This window comes from Thermobia domestica, chromosome 13, assembly GCF_964235325.1.
Source record: "Thermobia domestica chromosome 13, izTheDome1.hap1.1, whole genome shotgun sequence".
Lineage (NCBI taxonomy): Eukaryota > Metazoa > Arthropoda > Insecta > Zygentoma > Lepismatidae > Thermobia > Thermobia domestica.
In genome coordinates this window covers 139718741-139739360 of record NC_137466.1, presented here as the reverse complement: position 1 = coordinate 139739360, position 20620 = coordinate 139718741, and the positions used below count along the sequence as shown (strand labels likewise).

General features: G+C 35.2%; 1 protein-coding gene across 2 annotated transcripts in view; it reads right to left on the bottom strand.

Moving 5' to 3' along the window:
* Nucleotides 1–20620, bottom strand: part of LOC145668580 (putative sodium-dependent multivitamin transporter) — a 113286-nt gene that overhangs the window by 10106 nt on the left and 82560 nt on the right. For both annotated transcript variants that reach the window (XM_081736587.1, XM_081736586.1), the window contains exons 8-11: nt 15477–15623; nt 9138–9362; nt 7296–7489; nt 6485–6674 (exon numbers count right to left, since the gene is read on the bottom strand). In XM_081736587.1, the coding sequence (XP_081592713.1) occupies nt 6485–6674; nt 7296–7489; nt 9138–9362; nt 15477–15623 (756 nt within the window). The remainder of the gene's footprint in view (nt 1–6484; nt 6675–7295; nt 7490–9137; nt 9363–15476; nt 15624–20620) is intronic.

Here is a 20620-nt window from a genome sequence, read left to right as displayed (position 1 = left end):
CGTGGCGGATGCGATAGTGTTTCCCATCCAAGGCCTAGAATGGTGTCCCGGGTCTTCCTAGCCACGTAGAGTTTACCGTTGTCTTATAACAGGAGGATCCCTTTGAGATTCAAAAGTGCTGGCGCCATATTTTTGAGTTTTTCTTGAACACGACTCAACTGTTAACAGTACACAGTTGCATTGATACTCTGACTAGCTGGTAGCAGTTCCCGATGCACAATACCGCGAGAAGTCCACCAAACACACAGGAAGACCTTCTTTTGGTGCAGGCTGGTTTCGGTTATTTTGGAACCGGTTCATGGGATGCTAACAAATGATGATGGCGCCGTGGAGCTTCGTACAGGACCCACTTCTCATCACATGTCAATACCCTGTCCAAAAATGACTCTTTATTCAGACGTGACACAGCAAAGAAACGCAGATGTCTGCTCGCGTTGCCTTCTGGTCTGGGGTCAAATTATGGGGACCCATCGACCCAACTTGTAGTGTTTCCCAAGTTGATAGAGATGCACCGAATGGTTTCTCCACTCACACTGAATTGTAGTTCCAGTTCTTTACATGTTCGGCCACTGTTCTCTTCAACTGCTGCCTGCAGATCTTCATTTTGTACATGTGTTAATCTTCTGGTACGTGCTGCGTCTTCAAGTGTTTCGTCGCCGTCGTTAAATTTGTTAAACCACCGCTGCACTGTACGCGTATTCACGACAGCCTCACCAAAAGCCTGGTATATCTTCCGCCGCGCTGCAGCGGTGATTGACCCCAGTTTGAACTCGTACAACATACACACTTTTATGATGCTCTGTGGAGGTCGGTCCCATGTTCACTGTGACCTTACGCAACTTCACGGTGTAACTGAACTGCCACAACCAGGTAGAATGTTGGATATACCCACACCAACAACTGACCTCGCCTTATCTCCATTCGCATTCAACTTACGGTGTGAGGGCCAATTGAACACAAACCTCCACAAAAAGAGACAAAACTTTCTTGGTTACCTTTATAGGTATTGCCAATAATTGGCTGCATCTTTGATTGGCTGTATCATACATTACAGTAATCCTAGACATGTTTGAGCCGCGAAATAGGAAATAAGAAGTTAAACATTCTCCAAACATTTTTCGACAGTAACATGAACCTTAGGTTGAATTTCTAAGAGGCACTGGCTGCTGAGGTAACTTAGACATACTTGCCATTAATCCTATAAAATAACACAAAACTGTAAACTAATATTTTAGATCGTTGCAGCTCTTCTAAAGAATACGAGAAAGAAAAATAATAATAATAATAATAATAATAAAAAAACAGAAACCTTAATCAATCGATTATGAAGTTCAAATGTGATAGAAGAAGGAAAAAAGGTCTAACTCATTCTTCTTTTTTGTTTTCCCAAGTAATAGATCAATTCGATGTTTATCGATATACTATGAAATTTCTTTCTTTCATACGAAACCAATCGTTAGTTCTTATCACTCTAACATGAACTTTCTGGATGAATGTCAAAGAAAAATACGTTCACTAGACTCATTAAGGCTCGAACCTATAAATTCCATTTGTTGAACAGATGCTTCTGATTCAGCTACCACCAACAAGACAGTTTTTATGATTTTAGCACTTTATTTCTCCACTCCGTCTAATCAGCCATATGCTTGCGATTATTTGTCATGAAAATCCTTATGGTGGATATTTTGACATCATACTTTAACGCGGTATATACAAATATTTTAATTATTATACTTACTTCTAATACTTGTATGTATGGAACAATGTTTATCCATCTGAAATGTCAACACTGTTTATACTGAATATTACGGTCAACTAAGACAAATTAAAGCAAAAAATCGTTTCTTAGAACCTTGCTTTCATTATTAACTGATTCTATTTTATGCCCTTATGTACAACACCAAAATTACAAATAACTGAGACAATTATTTAAGGGATGGCTCACACACACATTTGTTCAAAATTTGAAAATAAAAGTAACAAATAAATAACACATTCTTATACTCAGCTATTTACATATGCTATTTACAACTTCAAACATTTCACTTCATTGACCGATGGAACATACGGAATATACAGATGGTGATCAGAAAAATGGAAACACCTGAACGAAATTGCAACTTACCAGATTAATATGGTGTCGGGCCACCTTTCGCCTTCAGTACAGCCTTGATGCGACGTGGGATGGAGGCATAGAGATCGTGAATGGTAGCAAGTGGAATTTTACACCATTCCTCGTGCAGGGCATCGGCCAGTTCTGTGAGAGAGGATGGAGGTGGAAATCGTCGCCGGAGTCGTGTTTCCAAGACGGACCACAGATGTTCAATTATGTTAAGATCTGGGGATTGGGCGGGCCAGGGAAGGTGTTGAACTTCATCCCGATGTTCCTCAAACCACGCTGCAACAACGCCAGCTGTGTGAATGGGTGCATTATCATCCTGGAAGATGGGCGTCATTGTCCGGAAACAAATCCGGACCATAGGATGCAAGTGGTCTAAAATTCCGACATAATCGTTGGCAGTGATTCGTCCGCTAAGAGTGACCACAGGACCCAATGAAAACCATGATATGGCGGCCTACAGCATCACCGAGCCGCCGCCATGTTTCATAGTTGGGCGGAGACACTGCAGATCATAAGCTTCTTTGGGCGTTCTCCACACATAAACACGCCCCGTGGTTGGGAATAGGGTGAAGGATGACTCATCCGACCATATCACACGTTTCCAGTCCACAACGGTCCAAGTTGCATGGTCGCGGCACCATTTGCGGCGTGAAAAAGCGTTATGGTCCCTGATGAGCGGTTTGGCCCGTGCAACACGACCCCGTAAGTTCATGTCATGTAATTCGCGGCGGACTGTGATTGTCGAAACAGGGTGGGGGAGGTGCTGATTGAGTTCCTCCGTCACTTGCTCCGCAGTGGCACGACGGTTCTGCGTGACAATGCGCTTTAATACCTGGCGTGACTGTCACTCATGATTTTCTTCCGCCCACTGTTCCGCTTCCCCGATGTGGTTTTCCCATGTGTTGTGTAGGCCGTCATCACCTTCGATACTGTCCCATGCGACACACCTAACACAGTAGCCACTGCCGTCACACTCACTCCACATAACCGCGCACCAACAATTTGCCCTCTGAAAATCTGAGGTGTCTCCCATTTTACACTACCTCCGTCTGCTTCAGCCACTGGACACTGCTGTTCCACTGCGCCTGACGTAGTATGGAGACCGACCTAACACACCACCACCAGCGGTCCGGCGCTGCGGGCGCCACGACACCACTGTCAACCCATACATCTGACGTGTTTCCATTTTTCTGATCACCATCTGTATATATTACAAGATAAAAACGGTACTAATCTTTTTTTTTTTTTCTTTTTTTGTACTCCTAAAAACTGGAATTATTTCCGATATTTCAGAAACTTAAGCTATTATCCATTTTCAAGGATCATAGGCTTAAAACGTACCTGTAGTGTGTTCTTTCCACGCTTGTAACTTCAATATTACTGGACATTATAAACTTTAAACGAACTAACATCTTTCTGAGAAACTAACCATTATGTCGAGACTTCACAATAATATTAATTTCCCCGTAAAATTATGTTAAACTGCACTTAAGATAATAATTACTCAATTCCAACATGGTATATTTATTTTACAAGTATATGTAAGTGGTAATATCTATTTGATGCTCCTCTTGATATGATCTTCTATCTCCATCTAACAACTACTGTGAAATTCATCTAAAGTTCAACGTTTTCATTCCATATTTTTATACGTTAAGTGATCTTATAAGTTTCGTAATTTTTCATAAGTAACCAAAACTTCATAGTTCGTTGTTTAGATTATGAAAAATGCCATAACACAAAACTTAAGAGTTAGCCTAAAACCAACTATGAATTTGGAAAGATGTGTGAGAAAATATAAGAGCTATTTTGTTCATAAAAATTCTTTAAGTGGCATTTATGAGATTTCGTGCTCACGTGAAAATACTTATACTGGTACGACTAAAAGAAATATTAACAATAGGCTGAAAATGCGCTTAAGAGAGTCTCGAGATAATAAAGAAGCTATTTCTAGGTTGTCTAAACATTTACAAGAAACTAAACACAATGTACAGGATATTAAGGTTTTACATTGTGCTACTTCACTTATTGAAAGGAACGTTTCTCAGGCATATTTCATTAAATGAAATATCCAAAACTTAGCGCTGAAAAAGGCAGAATGGGATACCATTAACAACAATTTCATCAATAAATATTAAACATGTTATTTTCGCAATATATGCCTTTATTATCCTGAGTTTTCCGTTTATATGAATTATATTGCAAATACATATGCTAAAGCAAGTAATAACAATTTATGATATACAAATTTGATTTTTTATTACACTGAATTTTCTTTATACAAGTTTAGGTCATTTCTGGAAAATTACGAAACTTATAAAATGACTTATAAGTATAAAAATATGAGCTGAAAACACTGAACTTTGCAAAGGTTCTATAATGGTTGTTTGATAGAGAGAAAAAACCATCTTAAGAAGAATGGCAAGTAAACATTCATACTTACATATACCAATAAAATAAAATATTGAAATTCGGCAATAATTATGTTCAGTGCACTTTAATATAATTTAACAAGGAAATGAACAGGACTACTATTGTGAAGGCCTACACAATAGTTTCCACAGTGGTGGAAACAATTCTAGAACTAAGGGAACGGTCAGTAATAGATAGTCTAATTGGAAGTGGTACCTGTCCAATGAAAGCTTTTCTCTCGAAATTCAAACACATGTTAACTTAGAATCGTAACCAAGGGGACGCCTTATCCTCGTGCACCCGACATTTCCATCTGTTTTTCAAAAATACGATACTTCATAAAATACGTTACTTTGTATAGAAATTGTGATGTTCAGTAATACTGAAATTACAACCGTACAAAGAACTTATCACAGAATATGTTTAAAACCTATAATCCCTTAAAATAGATAATCGTTTAATTATCCGAAATATTGGAAATAATTTCAGCTCCTAGGAACACGAAACAGATTAATGCTATTTTTATCATATTTCACTTCATTTTTCTTCAGTACTATTGTTTAAGTGATAACTAATGGTTAAAAAAAGATTGTTAATACTAGGGTTTCTTTTAGAAGGGCAAAACTAAATAACCTGTAATAATCTCAGGAAAGCCTACGTTCCTTCAATTAGCATCTGCTAGTCGATGACAACAGGTTGGTTGTTGAAATAACTTCAGGGATGTAGCTATTCGATAACAATTCCTAGACGTCGACGGCAACAATAACAAATAATAATAATAATAATACAGTGAAACCTCTCTAAAGCGGACAGCCGTGGGGAATCAAAAATTGTCCGCTATAGAGAGGTGTCCGCCTTCAAGAGGTTTCAGTATTTTGTTATGTAAATTAGTGAGCAAGGTAATATACAATTAAAAAAAATATATATTTTTGCATGAATTACGTATTTACGAATATTACATGCATTATCCCCTCTTATCCAATACCGGTACTCTATGTTCGGGACACACATGGAAATAGCATGTTATAGTTCTCTGCACTTTACACTTATCAGTACTTCCTTCGTTTTCAGTATGGCGCTATAATTTTTGGGGTAATTGCGGTCCTGAAGTGTCCTTTTTGAGACAATATATATATACCTGAGGGCAAAAAATACTAAACTTGTCTTCTGGTTGGTTAGAGACTCGAACGGGACAGTAGCATAAGGTGTCATCCCTAACGGCGGGCAACTGTCAATCACTTTTGTGTCTAAAACAGCTTGGGTGAGAGTTGGATGCAAGCAAAGGACATAAGAGTGTTGTTAAACAGAAGCGCTTCATCTGGATTGCTGAGCAGACAGTTGAGGGGGCAAAATGTTGTCGCAGTGCATCTTTGGTGACACATGTATGAATTACTAAAAATGAATTTTTAGTACACTTTTCAACTTATTTCTAGAGAAAGTGTCCGTAATACGGAGGTAAATAATACTTATAAAAGACAGAAAAGACTGTCCGCGTCCGTACTAGAGAGTGTCCGTTTTAGAGAGGTTTGACAATATGTTTTCTCCTACTACAGTGTTTGGGGATTACAAAATATGTCCGTTAAGGGAGGTGTCCGCTTTATAGAGGTGTCCGTTAGTAGAGGTTTCACTGTAATAATAATAATAATAATAATAATAATAATAATAATAATAATAATAATAATAATAATAATAATAATAATAATAATAATAATAATAATAATAGCAACAGCTAGTGGTTGCTGATCTTAAACGAATATGTGCCAGATTTTATCTATGTTAAAGTATCATGTAAGATCACCGCATACAGATAAACCTTTCGTCACTACACGATCCCGCTTTGATGGTAGCTCAATCACAGAAACATGGTGTAAATCCTAGCTAAGCTCTTATCCTAGTATATGTTTCGTGCACCAGAATTGATTATAATGCACGTATAAGAGGTCAACTTACCCTTTCGCCCAAATGCCTTTTGACACACTTTGATATTAAAGGACTGAAGAGGGCAGGATTCAGTTTCTTCTCTTCACGGTTAATTAGATTTTTGATCCAACTAACCACGACTCCAACTATCACTGTTATTAAAAATCCAATCACAACGTACCACATATACGATAACTTATACAGTGGAAAATAATCGTCGCTAAAATAAATAAATAAATAGAAAAAATGTTTATTACATATACAAAGATTACACCTATTTTACGAAAGAAAATACATCTATGTTATTGGTTAGTGATAAATTATTTTAAGCTAACTGGAAGAATAACTGGATCACAAATACAGAAGACTTTAAACGGTTAATCGTGTTTTTCCTATTGCAAAATACTATTTTAGCAGTAAATGACTATGACTAATCATTTTCTTAAAACCTAATAACAAGAATTCAGTATGTCCGTGACAAGACATTAGCTGCACGTATATTGTTCAAGAAATAATCTTCATTATGGGGCTCTAAGGTGTACTTTCACAGCAGTCATTAAGTGTGGCCATGGAAGTTCTAGAAAAGTATCGTTACAATATCTACTGTCAACTGAACTAAGGTTCACTGAATATCTATGCCAGATCTCATTATCTTCAATCAGTTTATTGATAATCCAAACTATCAAACTTTTTTAGTTACAATAAAATCACACACTAAAGACGTATTACCCACTTAGTCACTCAAAGACTTTTATAAGTTTCTAAGTCAACTCAAAGATATTCATGAGTTGTGTAAAAATTATATACGAATATAAAAATTACTTTTTACAGTATTACTTACCTTCCAGAACTAGTTGTTGCGACTGTAGAACTTATTGTATATGTTGAAGAAGTTGTAACATTGAATTCACCAGGTGTTGTGCTTTCTGAGCAGCCGGAAGTACTTGATGGAAGGTACGGAAGAGGTGGTTTCGGTCCACCAAAACCAATCCACAAAGAAAGAACTAGGCCTACTATCAAACCTGTCACTGCACCCTGAAAAATGCATCATTTTGGTTTTGTAATATGAGATAAATAACAAAGAGTGCAAACAGTGATAATTTAGTGCTAAAAAATGACGCCTCACGATTATCCTTTAAAAGGTGAATTATTATGGAAGTGAATGGTTAGGGGAAAACGAGAACCTCAAGAAACCCATGGAAACTCAGCTGGCCTGGGATCAAACCAGGCATACGAGTGCCCTACCATTAAACCAGTGGTTCTTAACCGGTATGTCGCGACACACTGGTGTCACGCAGTACATTAAGGTGTGTCGCGAAATTTTAGAATTTAGAAATGATGATGAATTTAATAATTATTAGTTAAAATCGAGACAGATTGTACCAGTCAACATCTCCAGCGGTAGCAATAATGCTCAGTGCTATATAGAGTCATTAAAAAAAACAATTAGTTTTACTATTATAATAGATATTACTATTATTTATAATAAAAATATAAACTAATGTGTCGCAATATCCCGGGTGTTCAGTAAAGTGTGTCATCAGTCAAAAAAGGTTGAGAACTACTGCACTAAACTACCGTGCTAGTGCAGCTACCGTACTGCACTAAGGAAAGCGATATTTTTGCACATTAAAAAAAAAATACTATTTTAATATCTGAAACAGAGCAGTTTTAACGCTTGCATCATGAAATAAAGTAGCAGACGATAAAATACTTTTAGTGTGCTGACACCTTTGTTGGTGACTTCAAAAAACTGCTAAACTGGAAACATACTCAAAGGTTACTGCCTTTTTGTGGGTTCCCTCTGAGCGAAAAAGTGAACACATCTCTTCTTAAGACCAGTGAACTAGACTACTAGGCTTCTTGGAAAAAGTACGATACAAAGTTCATAGATTTATCAAGGTATTAATTTGATGAGCAACAATTGGAATGAACTTACTGATAACTATAATATATTTTTCTGTTAGTTGTACAATAATAATAATAATAATAATAATAATAATAATAATAATAATAATAATAATAATAATAATAATAATAATAATAATAAAGTCCATAAAGAGTACAATGTTGATATGAAATATGTGTTTTCGGTTGACGTTAATGTACTACTAGACTAAAGAAAAACGGCTTCCGCAATGAGCTAGTTGTTTTTATGGTGGTGATATATTTACTTGACCTTGTAAAGAACGTGTTATCGAATTGAAGTTCAACTACTTCATAACACATGGTACGACTTCTGTTTGATTTATTCATTGTGCATCTTACAGCCTATATCAGCAATTATTACATTTGTACCTCTTTACATCAACTGCTAAACATTTCATTATGAACTGCAAATATTGATTCCTATTTCAGTCAACACATTACATGAAAATCATGGGTAAAGAACCAGGGATATCATTATCAATCTACAAAACATTAAAAAAAAGTTCAATTTTAAAAATCACACTTTCATTTTCATGTATCCGTTTCCACATAGTACCCATTTATAACCTTGACACTCTAACCAATGAAGAGGTACCCTCACCTACCAAGATATTAAGATTATCTCTCTTTTCACCATTTTTTCCATATAATCTTACGAGTAATGAATTTACACAGTCTCTTGACAAGTAAAGAATGTTTTCATACAATATTGAACGAAAAAAGAAAGAAAAAGAAAAGAAAAACAGTATCTTACCACTTCGTTTGTAGACAGGAAGAACATTCCAAGAGTAAACACACCCAGCAATGGTCCACCAACTACACCAAATATTGTCAATGAAGCTTGCAGAACACCCCCCAAACGTTCTGCAAGGAAGGCTAAACCAATACACGCGATTCCATAAAATAATGCTAAAGATTTTGAAATTATGGTGGTTTTAGTGCCTGACATGGGAACTTTAGATATCCTATTGTAGACAGGCTGTAAGAGAAAAAATGCATAATTATTATTCTTGGGGTCATTTATTACTTTTTTTTTTTTTTTTTTTTTTTTTTATCTACAAACAAAAGTATTTTGGTAAAACTGAAATACTAAAACAAACTGAATTCAAATAAATCTTGTAGTCACGTCTCTGGAAAATTAAAGTAAAGAATTTTATTTTCTTTTTGTGGATTTCCAATATTGTACAGAGAAACTTCTTAAATATCCTGTACAGTTCTGATACATAGTATTATTAACTGATTAAATTCACTCACAACATATTTTAAAATTGCATACTCATGATTGTAGGTTATGATTAAATTATGGTAAACAAAAATCTACGCTATGAATGGAACACGGATTCGCAACTGACAGGCCTCGTGCTCATCAGGCTAGTGATGCAGAACACTTCATGTGTCAACCGAGCCTGTTAATTCGTAATGTGCAGACTGATCTTTTACAAAGCGAAATAGCTCAAGTGGTAGAGCGCTGGCTTCGCATTCGGGAGGTTGCGGATTCGATTACCGCTGCAGACTATCCTGACTGGAGTTTTCTAGGGTTTCCCTTAGTCCTACCAGGCAAATGCCGGGATGGTATCTAGTAAACAGGCCCTGGCCGATACCTTCCCAAATCCTTTCCATTGTTATTGTTGTTGTTAGATATCCAGTATAAAATGTCCTTTGTGCTGTATTTCGTGATTGTTAAATGAATAAAACAAATAAATAAGTCAAAAAAATTGTTACATCATCCAAACGTTATTAAACAGACAACTACAGTAGAAGCAAGAGAGAACGTTTTGAATTCTTTGTAAAAGCCTATCGTAGCTATGTATTATGACTGCGTAAGGAAACTATTGCAAATCCAATAAAAGCAAAAATCTTAGTTTAAATGCTCCCAAATATTGAAAAAGTCACTATATAAAATCTGACATCTGTAAGATGACTCCAGACATAGTCGTACGTAAAAGATGAGAAAACAAAGGATGAGAAGAATGAAATAGATGACTCCTCTATCTTTATAGTATGAACTGTCGAGCTTGGATGGAAACTGAGTTTGTCTGAAAAACGTAGATGGAGCAACAGATTGTAGATAGATGTTTCACATCAAGGTATTTAATCCGTGAGGTGAATTTTGTACTTTTTTCTGATCCAATAAATTTTTTCAATCAAAGATTTCTAGATTTCATTTCAGTTACCTTGCGATAAAATTTACAGTTATCACGAATCTTGAACTGAAGATGGGCAACACTAAGCTGCTGTTTGTTCTACTTTCGTTTGTCAGACACTCGCGTTCCATACACACACAACTCAACCCTCCACTATACAGACATAGTCAGGTACCAGTTGCATCTTCCATACCGACTATTTCTTGTTTTACTAACGAATTGTCTCGAGTCGCCAGAACAAAACATTAGGTTTTTGAGTGACTTTACACATATCTATGGTGGATCATTTATCTTCATATTTATCTTTAAACTAATACAAAAAAAAAAAAAAAAAAACGCTGAAATTTCGCATTATGCATTATCTATCATACAACGCAACACCATCAGATTAAGTGTTGTCAACACAACATAAGTACGTGAGGTTATTACATATTTCAGTCTACATTCCAAACGAAAACTTAAAATACCACACATATTTTCAATATTACAAACTAAGGATGCTACAATATTACAAATGTCGAAAAATAAAACTTTGAAGGCCTTTATAACAGTAATAATAACGCGAGTGAGACGGATAGTGAAATGTACATTCAAAGTACCTTGCTGTCGAATACTATGATCATGACTTTTTCGAATAAATAGGAATAAAATTACAAGGAATTGGCCATTTGGCTTTTATCAAAAGGCTTTATTCCGAAAAACTGATTAGGTTAAGCACATACCCAACCGCACATTATTACATCTAAGAGATCACAATACAGTTTACAGCAAATTTGATATCTCAAACCGTTATGGAGATACGGTAAACAATAGTAAAGTTTGCAACAGTTCTTAACATTATGTAATTCATAGAACTTGTAGTAACAACTACCAAAAAATATAGCTGTAACGCTATATAGACAAAGGAAAGCAACAAGTGTGTTTTAAAAAAATGTTACAAGTTATTTATAAACAACTTCTCAAATCGAAATTCCTCTATGGCTCGATATTCTTCTCATTCAAAGAATAGTCATAGTCGAATCCAAAAATAAAAAGTTGAGCTCTCTCGTGGCTAAGTGGTCAGCGTACGCGCCTTTGGCGTGGGAGACTCGGGTTCGATTCTCGGCGGGAGCTCATGTGGTTCGGATTCCACGTTAATCAGTAGGTCCACGTCTCATATAGCCTCGCTGCTGAAAGGAACGCTAAACTAAAATCAACTCAACTCAGATATAAAAAGTTCAATAGTAATGTAAATTGCAACAAAAAAAAAATGTTCTGCGACAAAAAATTGTGTTTTTCTTTCTCCTATATAAAGAGAAGAACTGGAACTGGAAACAGATCCCACAAATACGCCATTTTGGGCAGTATAGAAATCTTTATTAATGTTCTCCATACCTCCGCAACTGTTTAAGACATCAAATTATTGTTATGATGATATTTACGTGAAAATCACCTACGTGACAGGATGTGATGTTTAACGAAGGACTTTTGCGAAATAAAGTTCGTTGAAAGAAGCCGGATTTTAAAATTGCTGTAACTGAGTTTGTGCTTATTCGAAATACATTGCCGGAAAGAATATTGCAACACCCTGTAAATACATTAGGGATATGGACGTACTTTTACTATTGGGTTCTATGGTGATAGTGGAGCAGATTAACTTCGTAATTGTTTCGGCCAATAGATGGCAGCATACAGTGACTCTGGCACCATCTGTGTTGAATCTGTGTTGTGAATGAGCAGAGGTATAAGGTCAGCAGGTGAGTTAATGTGGCTCAAACAGTAAACACAAGCAAGATAACGTGCCACAACCAGGGTTTGCCCAAGTGGGTCCAGCCCGAAAAAACCCGGTGGGTTTTTTCGGGTTGGACCCACCTGAAAAAACCCACTTTAAAACCCACCTGGGTTTTTGACCTATTTGTTAGTATATTATTGGTACGACTAAGGTGATCACATTGTAAGTGATTTTTATCAGACTTTAGACTTTCCTTGGGCGAATTAGAGGCTTTCACGTTAAGGTATACAACAGCATTCAACATAAGACCTTTATAAAGTTCTGAATGCACTACATGTTTTTTTTTTTTAACTTACCTTAGCTTGAGATAGTTATACAACAAATTAATGTATGGATTATACGTATAGCCTATTTGAAGTAAAATAAGCAATTTTGTATTTTAGAAAATATTTTCCCTTAATAGTGTGCTCGTCGACTTGGCGATACCGAGGGACATTATCACTCATACGTTTGACGGGTTTAAGGTGATAGGTGCCGGTACTAATAGTACATATGTAAATACATTAGTAAAACTATTAGTATTATTTCTTACCTTTGATGTAAAACAGAAGTTTCTTCAACTAAAATTTGGTTTTCCAACAATAACAGTTTAATTCAATTATTTGTTGCTACTCTTCAAATAAGCATTCTGTAGAATCAACACAAGGAATAGCGTAAAAATTCTTGTCAAATTTAAGAAGCTTAATGCTCCGGGTTCCGAAGACTATGTAACGCTTACTATTTCAAGTGCTGAGTTCAAATTTCCGTACTAGTGGAAGATTTTATGTACACACCGTGAAAGAAGTGCTCGGGAAATTCCCGAATTAAACGCAGAAGGATCGGAAATTAATAATACAACAATAAAACTATTTATTTTACGCTTAAGCCTGCCATATGTCCCGTAAAAGACGGGACAGTCCCGCTTTTGGGCCCGAGTGTCCCGCGTCCCCGTAAATTTAGTCGGGACAAGGAAATGTCCCGTATTTTAACTCCGTTCCATTTCTGATATCAATATCAGCTTATTCGAAAAGTGAAACAAAAAATTCTGACATTGGCTGGGAGTCCTGTAATTAGTGAATGAACAGTACACTGTTGCATGCAACAGTTTCGAGGAAGTTATTACACCATCCTGTTCGACTTGACAGCGAGCGAAATTTGCAATGCTACTTTTTTCCATTGCACTTGATGGAAGTTCGGATACTCTCCGGAACATATATATAAAAAAAGAGATGGCTTTGAGTGTTTCTACATTTAAATTTTCAATATCGGAATGTCTCTTCTTGCACACCATCTCCAGAAACTTGGACTATAATTTGTAGTCAAAAAGGTTTAGCTCTGGACTTGTAGAAGGCCAATCTGATGTGCAAATGAAATCCGGAAGATTGCCTCCAGCCTGCTGGGTTCTTAAACTGGGTCCTTGTGTGCTGGGGCTGAGTCCTGCTGAAAGCTCCAGTTCTGTCCATGGAAGAAGGTATTGGTGAGATTCTTGACTAGTTTCTCAAGCACTGTTTCCTGGTACACTTTGACTGACGTTTTGACCCCTTTTCACAGATATGGAGCTCCGCTGTGCCCTCGTAGCTCACTCCGCAACACACCGTCATTGAGGCAGGATGCTGACCCTTCTGGATCCTTGGAGCCTTTCCACCAACTTCTCTAGAGGATGTGATGTTTATCTTGTCATTTTGGGCATTGAAAATCTCCTCAACATTGAAAATCTTTTCATCAGTGAAAAGGATTCAATGGTGTCCATTTGTTGCGTAACGCTTAAGTAAGCGCTTTGCTTTTAGGAGCCTCTGGCGCTTTAGTTGATTTTTTACGAAATATCCTTTGCGTTGTTTGCAAGCAAGTTGTCCCAGGTCAATGCTTAATGTGCGAGACATAAACATTTTGATATCTTTAGAGTTCACGCATTATAATTGACTTTTATAACTGGATTTCGTCGGACACGTGCCGCCACTGCTTTCACAAATTCTGGTGTTCATACTGTGCGTGGTGTTTTTGCCAGGGGCGATCTTTCACAACAAAGCGCTGGGTAGTGCAGGAAACTAATTTTTACTAATTTGCAGCTTCTGGAGGGCTTTGAAAATAACCCAGCTGGTGATTTGCTTATTTTGTGCAACACTATCACGGCCATATGATTTTCATACTCGCCCCAATTCTATCTTGAATACTTGCAACTGACACCTTTAAATTTCTTCAGCTCATCCAGCGATGACTCAACGTTTCATGATATCGCTCTTGACGTCGCTCGCTTGTACGGGCGGAAGTACAGCCACCCTCAAATTTTGGGAGAGTATTTATGGAAGACTAGATAATATCGAATACCAGAGCGGTCGAAAAGGCATTTGAAACAGTTAGAATTGAAGTGAAAATCAGAGTTGTGAGTATAGTACATACCATCGCGAAAAAAAAAAAAAAAAAAAATCTGCAATAAGACTTGCAAGTTGTGACCGCAGTCTATTTTTTTGTAGATCCCGACTCTATCGTGTGGCGCGCCCGTCTACATTATGACTTACGTGTCTGCTATTCACTGCAATGCATTTTATCATTGTATGCGAATCGGTTTATCATCTGTCACTATTCATGCGTATGTGCCTATGTGTGGTAGGTGTAATATGACAAACATTGCTTCTTAAAAGTTGAAATTTACGCAAACACAGAAAGATGATGAAAATTAAAAAAAAAAAAGTTATTAAAGTTTATCTGAACACCTTTCTATTTAACAACATTTTCGCTTATCCGATGTTCTCCTGACCCGCTTATGTCGGGTAAACGAGAGATTACTTTATATATATTGGGAGGGAGCATGTAAGTATAATTTTACTTTCATTTTATATAGTTTTCCAAAAAACTTATATACAAGACCTCAAATAACACCTACAATCAGTAAGATGATATATAGTATTTACATTTTAAAAAGTAAGATTTATACCTTCTCAGAACGATACTTTTGATGATTTTGTAAACTGATTGGTTCAGTTATTATTTTTTAATTAGTATGTTATTTTTCAGTTTCTATCAAACAAATTTATGCCAAAAACCACTTAGTTATGATATACAAAAGTAATCAAAAAGCTCTAAAACTATTTTACGTTCTCTTTTACTATAATTAAAATGAACTTAATTTCAACGAAAAATAAATAACTTATTACAATAAAATAATATATTACAATAAAGGAAAAAATTACAGAGCACAAACCTTTATATAATCTTCAAGCGTTACAGCTGCTAAGGAGTTAACAGCCGAGGAGACAGTACTTAGTGACCCACTAAATATTCCAGATACAAATAATCCTGGAAGCCCTGGCATATGACCCATGCTGTCTACAACATACAGCGGTAGAAGCTACTCTTCAAAATAAAAAGAAGATTACTACTTAGTTTTTATTCATAATACATATAAGTAACAAAGTTTGTATTCATAGACGAGAACCTGAAGTCAATTTGGAGTCTCCCATATTTGCAACAGATCTTTAGTGAATAAAACTAAATTTATTTTACTGCACTTCTAAACTACACATCTATATCTTACAAGAACTCACCATTTCACAGCGAGCTACATCACCACTTAACAACTGAATGGCAGCAATATACAGGACAAAATGAGCTGCACTGCTTTTCCTTGGTGAGTCTGTTTCTTTTTATTTCATTGTATTTTTAACTATTTTACCCCTATTTTTACCTCCCGCGTTCGAAGCTTTCGAAGAGAGAAGTTTCAAAGTGCACAGATCTTTTAGAAGTGAAAATATGAATTAAGATTATTAGTAATATTACACAGCATATCAGTATACGTCCAAGACAATATCATTCTGACGCACAGTGATATGAAATGTTTAAAACGTGGCCAAAATTCAAAATCTCTTTCAAAGTGTACAAAAATGGGTATCCCACGGTACGGATCACGAACTTCATATAAAAATTCAAAACTTCAAAATGGCGGATAAAATTTTGAAAAAAAGTAGAATAAAGTAACAAAAATTGTATACTGGAAATTTGCAACTCACTGATTACAAATTTGATATCAAAATGAAAAATTGAATGTCATGGACCCAATATCGCGGATCAAAATTGGTAAAAAGACATAAAAATGTAGTATGCGTTTGTGAAAATGTATAATTACACTTTAAAAATCGAAATTAAACAAAAAGAAGAATTATTCAGTGTTAATGAAGAAATAGTGTACAAAAAGTAGGATATAAATAACGCAAGGTATTTTTGGAGAATTAAAGCAAAGAATTTACGAAAGCAATTCAGTTTATTAAAAAAGTCTACAAAATACAAAAACTTAATAATCGGCTTCACTGGAATGATCATCAGCTGCTCCATGTGAATCTTTACCCCAATCTTCAGATGAAGTTTCTTATAAATATTCCTCAGAAGATGAGATAGTAGCTGGTAAACATAATAATTTCACTGGATCTTCAAATAAATTTTTAACTTCCGTCTGAGGCTCTTCTCGCAAAGTTTGAAATGTACGGATTTAATGTTGCCATAAGTCTTTAAAAACATGTGCCATAGTCACATCTCGGAAACTTTCGTGAGAAGTCTTCGCGGTATCTTCTTATCAACTTATTCAACTTATTCTTGGGCTTCAAAGTGACCACTCCTCAAAGATAGGCGATTTTCCGAAATTTCAGCTATGATTTGTTGATCCCTTTCCAAATGGACTTTCATCAAAACAAATCTCTCTTTTCTCGATAATTGGATGATTTTATCTTTTGAACCTCAAATTAATATAATTAATATTATCAAATAATCACTTCTTGTACTACTAAATTAATTCAATTACTAATTTAATTCAATTTATTGTACATATTTCATATGAATTATAAAATAATAGAAACTATAAGATGTATTCATGTATACTTCGGGTTGTATTTAGTTGAATTAAACTAACCTAACTACATTTCGATAGACATTTATTACATTTCAATAGAAGAAAACTTAGTTTGACATAACAGGAAAAATTTAATACATGAAAAGAATGTTTCATAAGCATGCACAGAAATCCGCTACTTTCAACAAGATCAAATAACACATTTCTCTTTCTAGATATATTAAAAGTTGGATTACATAAAAAAAAAAAATTCGACAAAAGACGAAAGACAAAAATAAAGAAAGAAAAATTCAAAGGTCAATATATTTAAGATTCAGTGCAATGAATACATATCATTGCGGAAAAAAAAGAAAGAAAAAAAATATAATTGGTTAATCATTCTTTAAAAAAAAAAAAAAAACACTTTAGTAGCATTTTATTGAGTCTCTGTCCCAAGAGGAGACATTTCGACAATTTTATGAGTCTTTGTTCTCACGTCGATAATAACTCCCTTTTCAACTCTCTTTACGCACTGTGATTGGTGTCCATGAGAGTATTTAGTCGTTTTTGTTTTAACTATAGACAAATAGTTGCTTCATATTATATATATATAAATTTCTCATTTCGTCACTTGACGCACTTGATATAAAATTTCAAAGTTTATCGAGATTTAAAATATCGAGTCCAGTCCCAAACATTGGGAACATATTTCCATATTCCTGTATTCACACTACTAAATTATTAACCTAATTTCAGTTCGTTGAATTTAAGATCACTATTTTTTTTTTTTTCTAGTATAGATCGTGTAGTCAATAGATTCTAGTCACTGAATAGTTAGGTTTCCGATCGTAGGGGAAGGATTTGTTTCATAGTTTACTGATAGAAGATTCGTTGGTGGGGCGCACTGTTTCGTAGCTTACTGATTTCACTATGATCTCGCAAATTAAATTTGGATAAGGATTAGGGTTATTTTTACTTTTCTTACGACCTGCTACTTGTTTTATTTACATGCAGTATTTAACATGATATTCAACTTTAATAGTTACAAACATCAATAACAACTCAACAAAATGTCATTTATTACAATTTACGCGGTAATGCTGTATATCACAAAGAGTTGGTTAATATCGGGTGTCAAAAATCTATGGCAACCTAAAACAACCAGGGTAAATACCGAGCCCTTCACATACATACTCACATATATATATATATTCATATTACTCAATATAATAAATTTCACTTTAATATCCATCGTAGTATTTCGTCGACATTTAATATCTACATAACCTTTTTATATTCGATAAGTATTCATATTTTATTGGCTCAAAATAAACAAAAACCCTGACTAACAAAAATTATTATTTTTTTTTATAAGGTTGCGACATTGAACTTTATATGTATAAACCCGATAATCAATTATCATTCTCAATTTACTAAAGATCCGCGTATAAAAAAAAAAAAGTAGTTGGTGTTATTTAATAAGTTGACATAAGAGGTGGAAATACAACAAATAGAGCAGGCACGTAACTTTTAAAACTATGTAAGTACATATATAGATGTATATACAGAAAAAAAATCAATGTTATTCGAAACTAGTGGGCCCAAACTATTAATACATACACACTATATGACCAATCAATAGAAATAAAACCAGAAATCAGTCGTCAATGGGTATAATTTGTACGATCAATGAATAACAAATGTTTCTAGGAATCTGAAAGCATAGTGTACCTTCTCGTCAGTTTCTCCCGTGGTGGATTGAATATCGCGAAAATGGTCCTGAGTTGTGCTGCAATACCTCCACGAATTGCATCCCTCGATGTCTCAGTTAGTACATACGATCGAAATAAGTGATATGAATATTGTACGTTTTCATGAGTTTCAGAAACCGGGGGGGGGGAGGTTGAAAAATTTGAAAAAAATCTCGAAGTAATGAAGACAGAGAGAGAGAGATAGAGAAGAAGGAAGACGAAGAATAGGGGCGCCAAAGACTTAAGTGGGAAATAACTAACGCTACAAAGATAGAAGTCGAATTTCGCTCTCAACAAAATCCATAGCCAAAATATTCTTAACATGCCAAAAGGGTGGTCTATTCAAATACGTAGACTCAAGGAGCGCCCTGCTGCCAAGGATGCAAGTTCTGTGTCCATCAGATCCCAATCCCACAAGAGTTTGGTTGTAAGATTGAAATCCGATCCCCGTATCCGGCCCAAACCAGCAGGGTCCCGAAAATCCTCCGGAAGGTTAGAGACGGCGTTAATTTAGAATTTCAAAAGGAAAAAAAAATCATCCGACCTCTTGGAAACTAGAAGATTCCAGAATAGTAATGAAATTAGAGTAATAGCTAAGATATCCCTAATGAGAATTTGCCAAAATAAATAAAAAAAAAATTAAATAAACTGAATTTTGGATCGGTGATTTCAATAACCAAACATCACCGATGGCTACCCTGCGCAGACATGCCACAGTCTGGGACGTCGTTAATTTCCCTCATCTAATTAAACTAAGAAAAGACATGAAAATACTTAAGGGGACTAGGGGTCGACGTCCGGGTACGCTAATGACATGAATATTAATTTAGTAGCAGTTGATTTAATCGGATAGTCCGAACTGAGTTATATGAACACTGCACAATAAATAAATAAGGTAAGCAACGGAGAAAAAAAAAAATCTCGGAGAGGCAATGAATGTTAAAGGTACAAATGACCTGTACTTTTCGATGATCACAGGAAATAGCAGTTGGTTTTCTTAATTATCATTTCTGTCAACCTTTAGAAGTAATTCCCACATGATGCTACCCTATCTATTGAAAGTTTTAAGATCCGGGGCTGTTATTATGAGGTACTTAAATGCGAAGTAACACACAATTCCCAACTACAATTTACTATCCAAGTAGCAAACTCGGTTGGATGAATGTACTGGTGTAGAAGTCAAAACGCGAGAGATTTTTTTTTTTTTTTTTTTTTTTAGTAAACATATTCATATTTTCACTACATAACATACACTAGGCCTATCCATTTAAATATAGGTGTCATCATCTCATTCATATTTTATATCATATTATTAATATATCATTACATTCATTCATTATCTACTAATTTTCGCGCGAAGTAATATTTTACAGACACCCTATTTCATACATTTTACACGCAGGCCATACACATATTTACATTACACAGTAATAAATATATATAACTATCACAATCTATCACGCTCAAACTACCACACGATAACATTCATCGAACCACGTACTCTTTGTTTCGAAGCACCCAAATTGTATTTACTTCGCAGTTCTAAAAAAAAAAAAATCATACGTGTATTCACTGAAAGTTAAATTGTCAACGATTAATCTATTTCTGATTTGTTGATAAAACTAAAGCAACAATGGAATTTTCTACAGCCACGGGAAAAGAGAATTTAATACTACATTTTGAAACAAACAGTAACAGCATATGGGCTTTACTTCTATTAAGAAAATAGGTATTCTTTATTTCAGTAGATATTTCAATTACTACTGGACCTAGCAA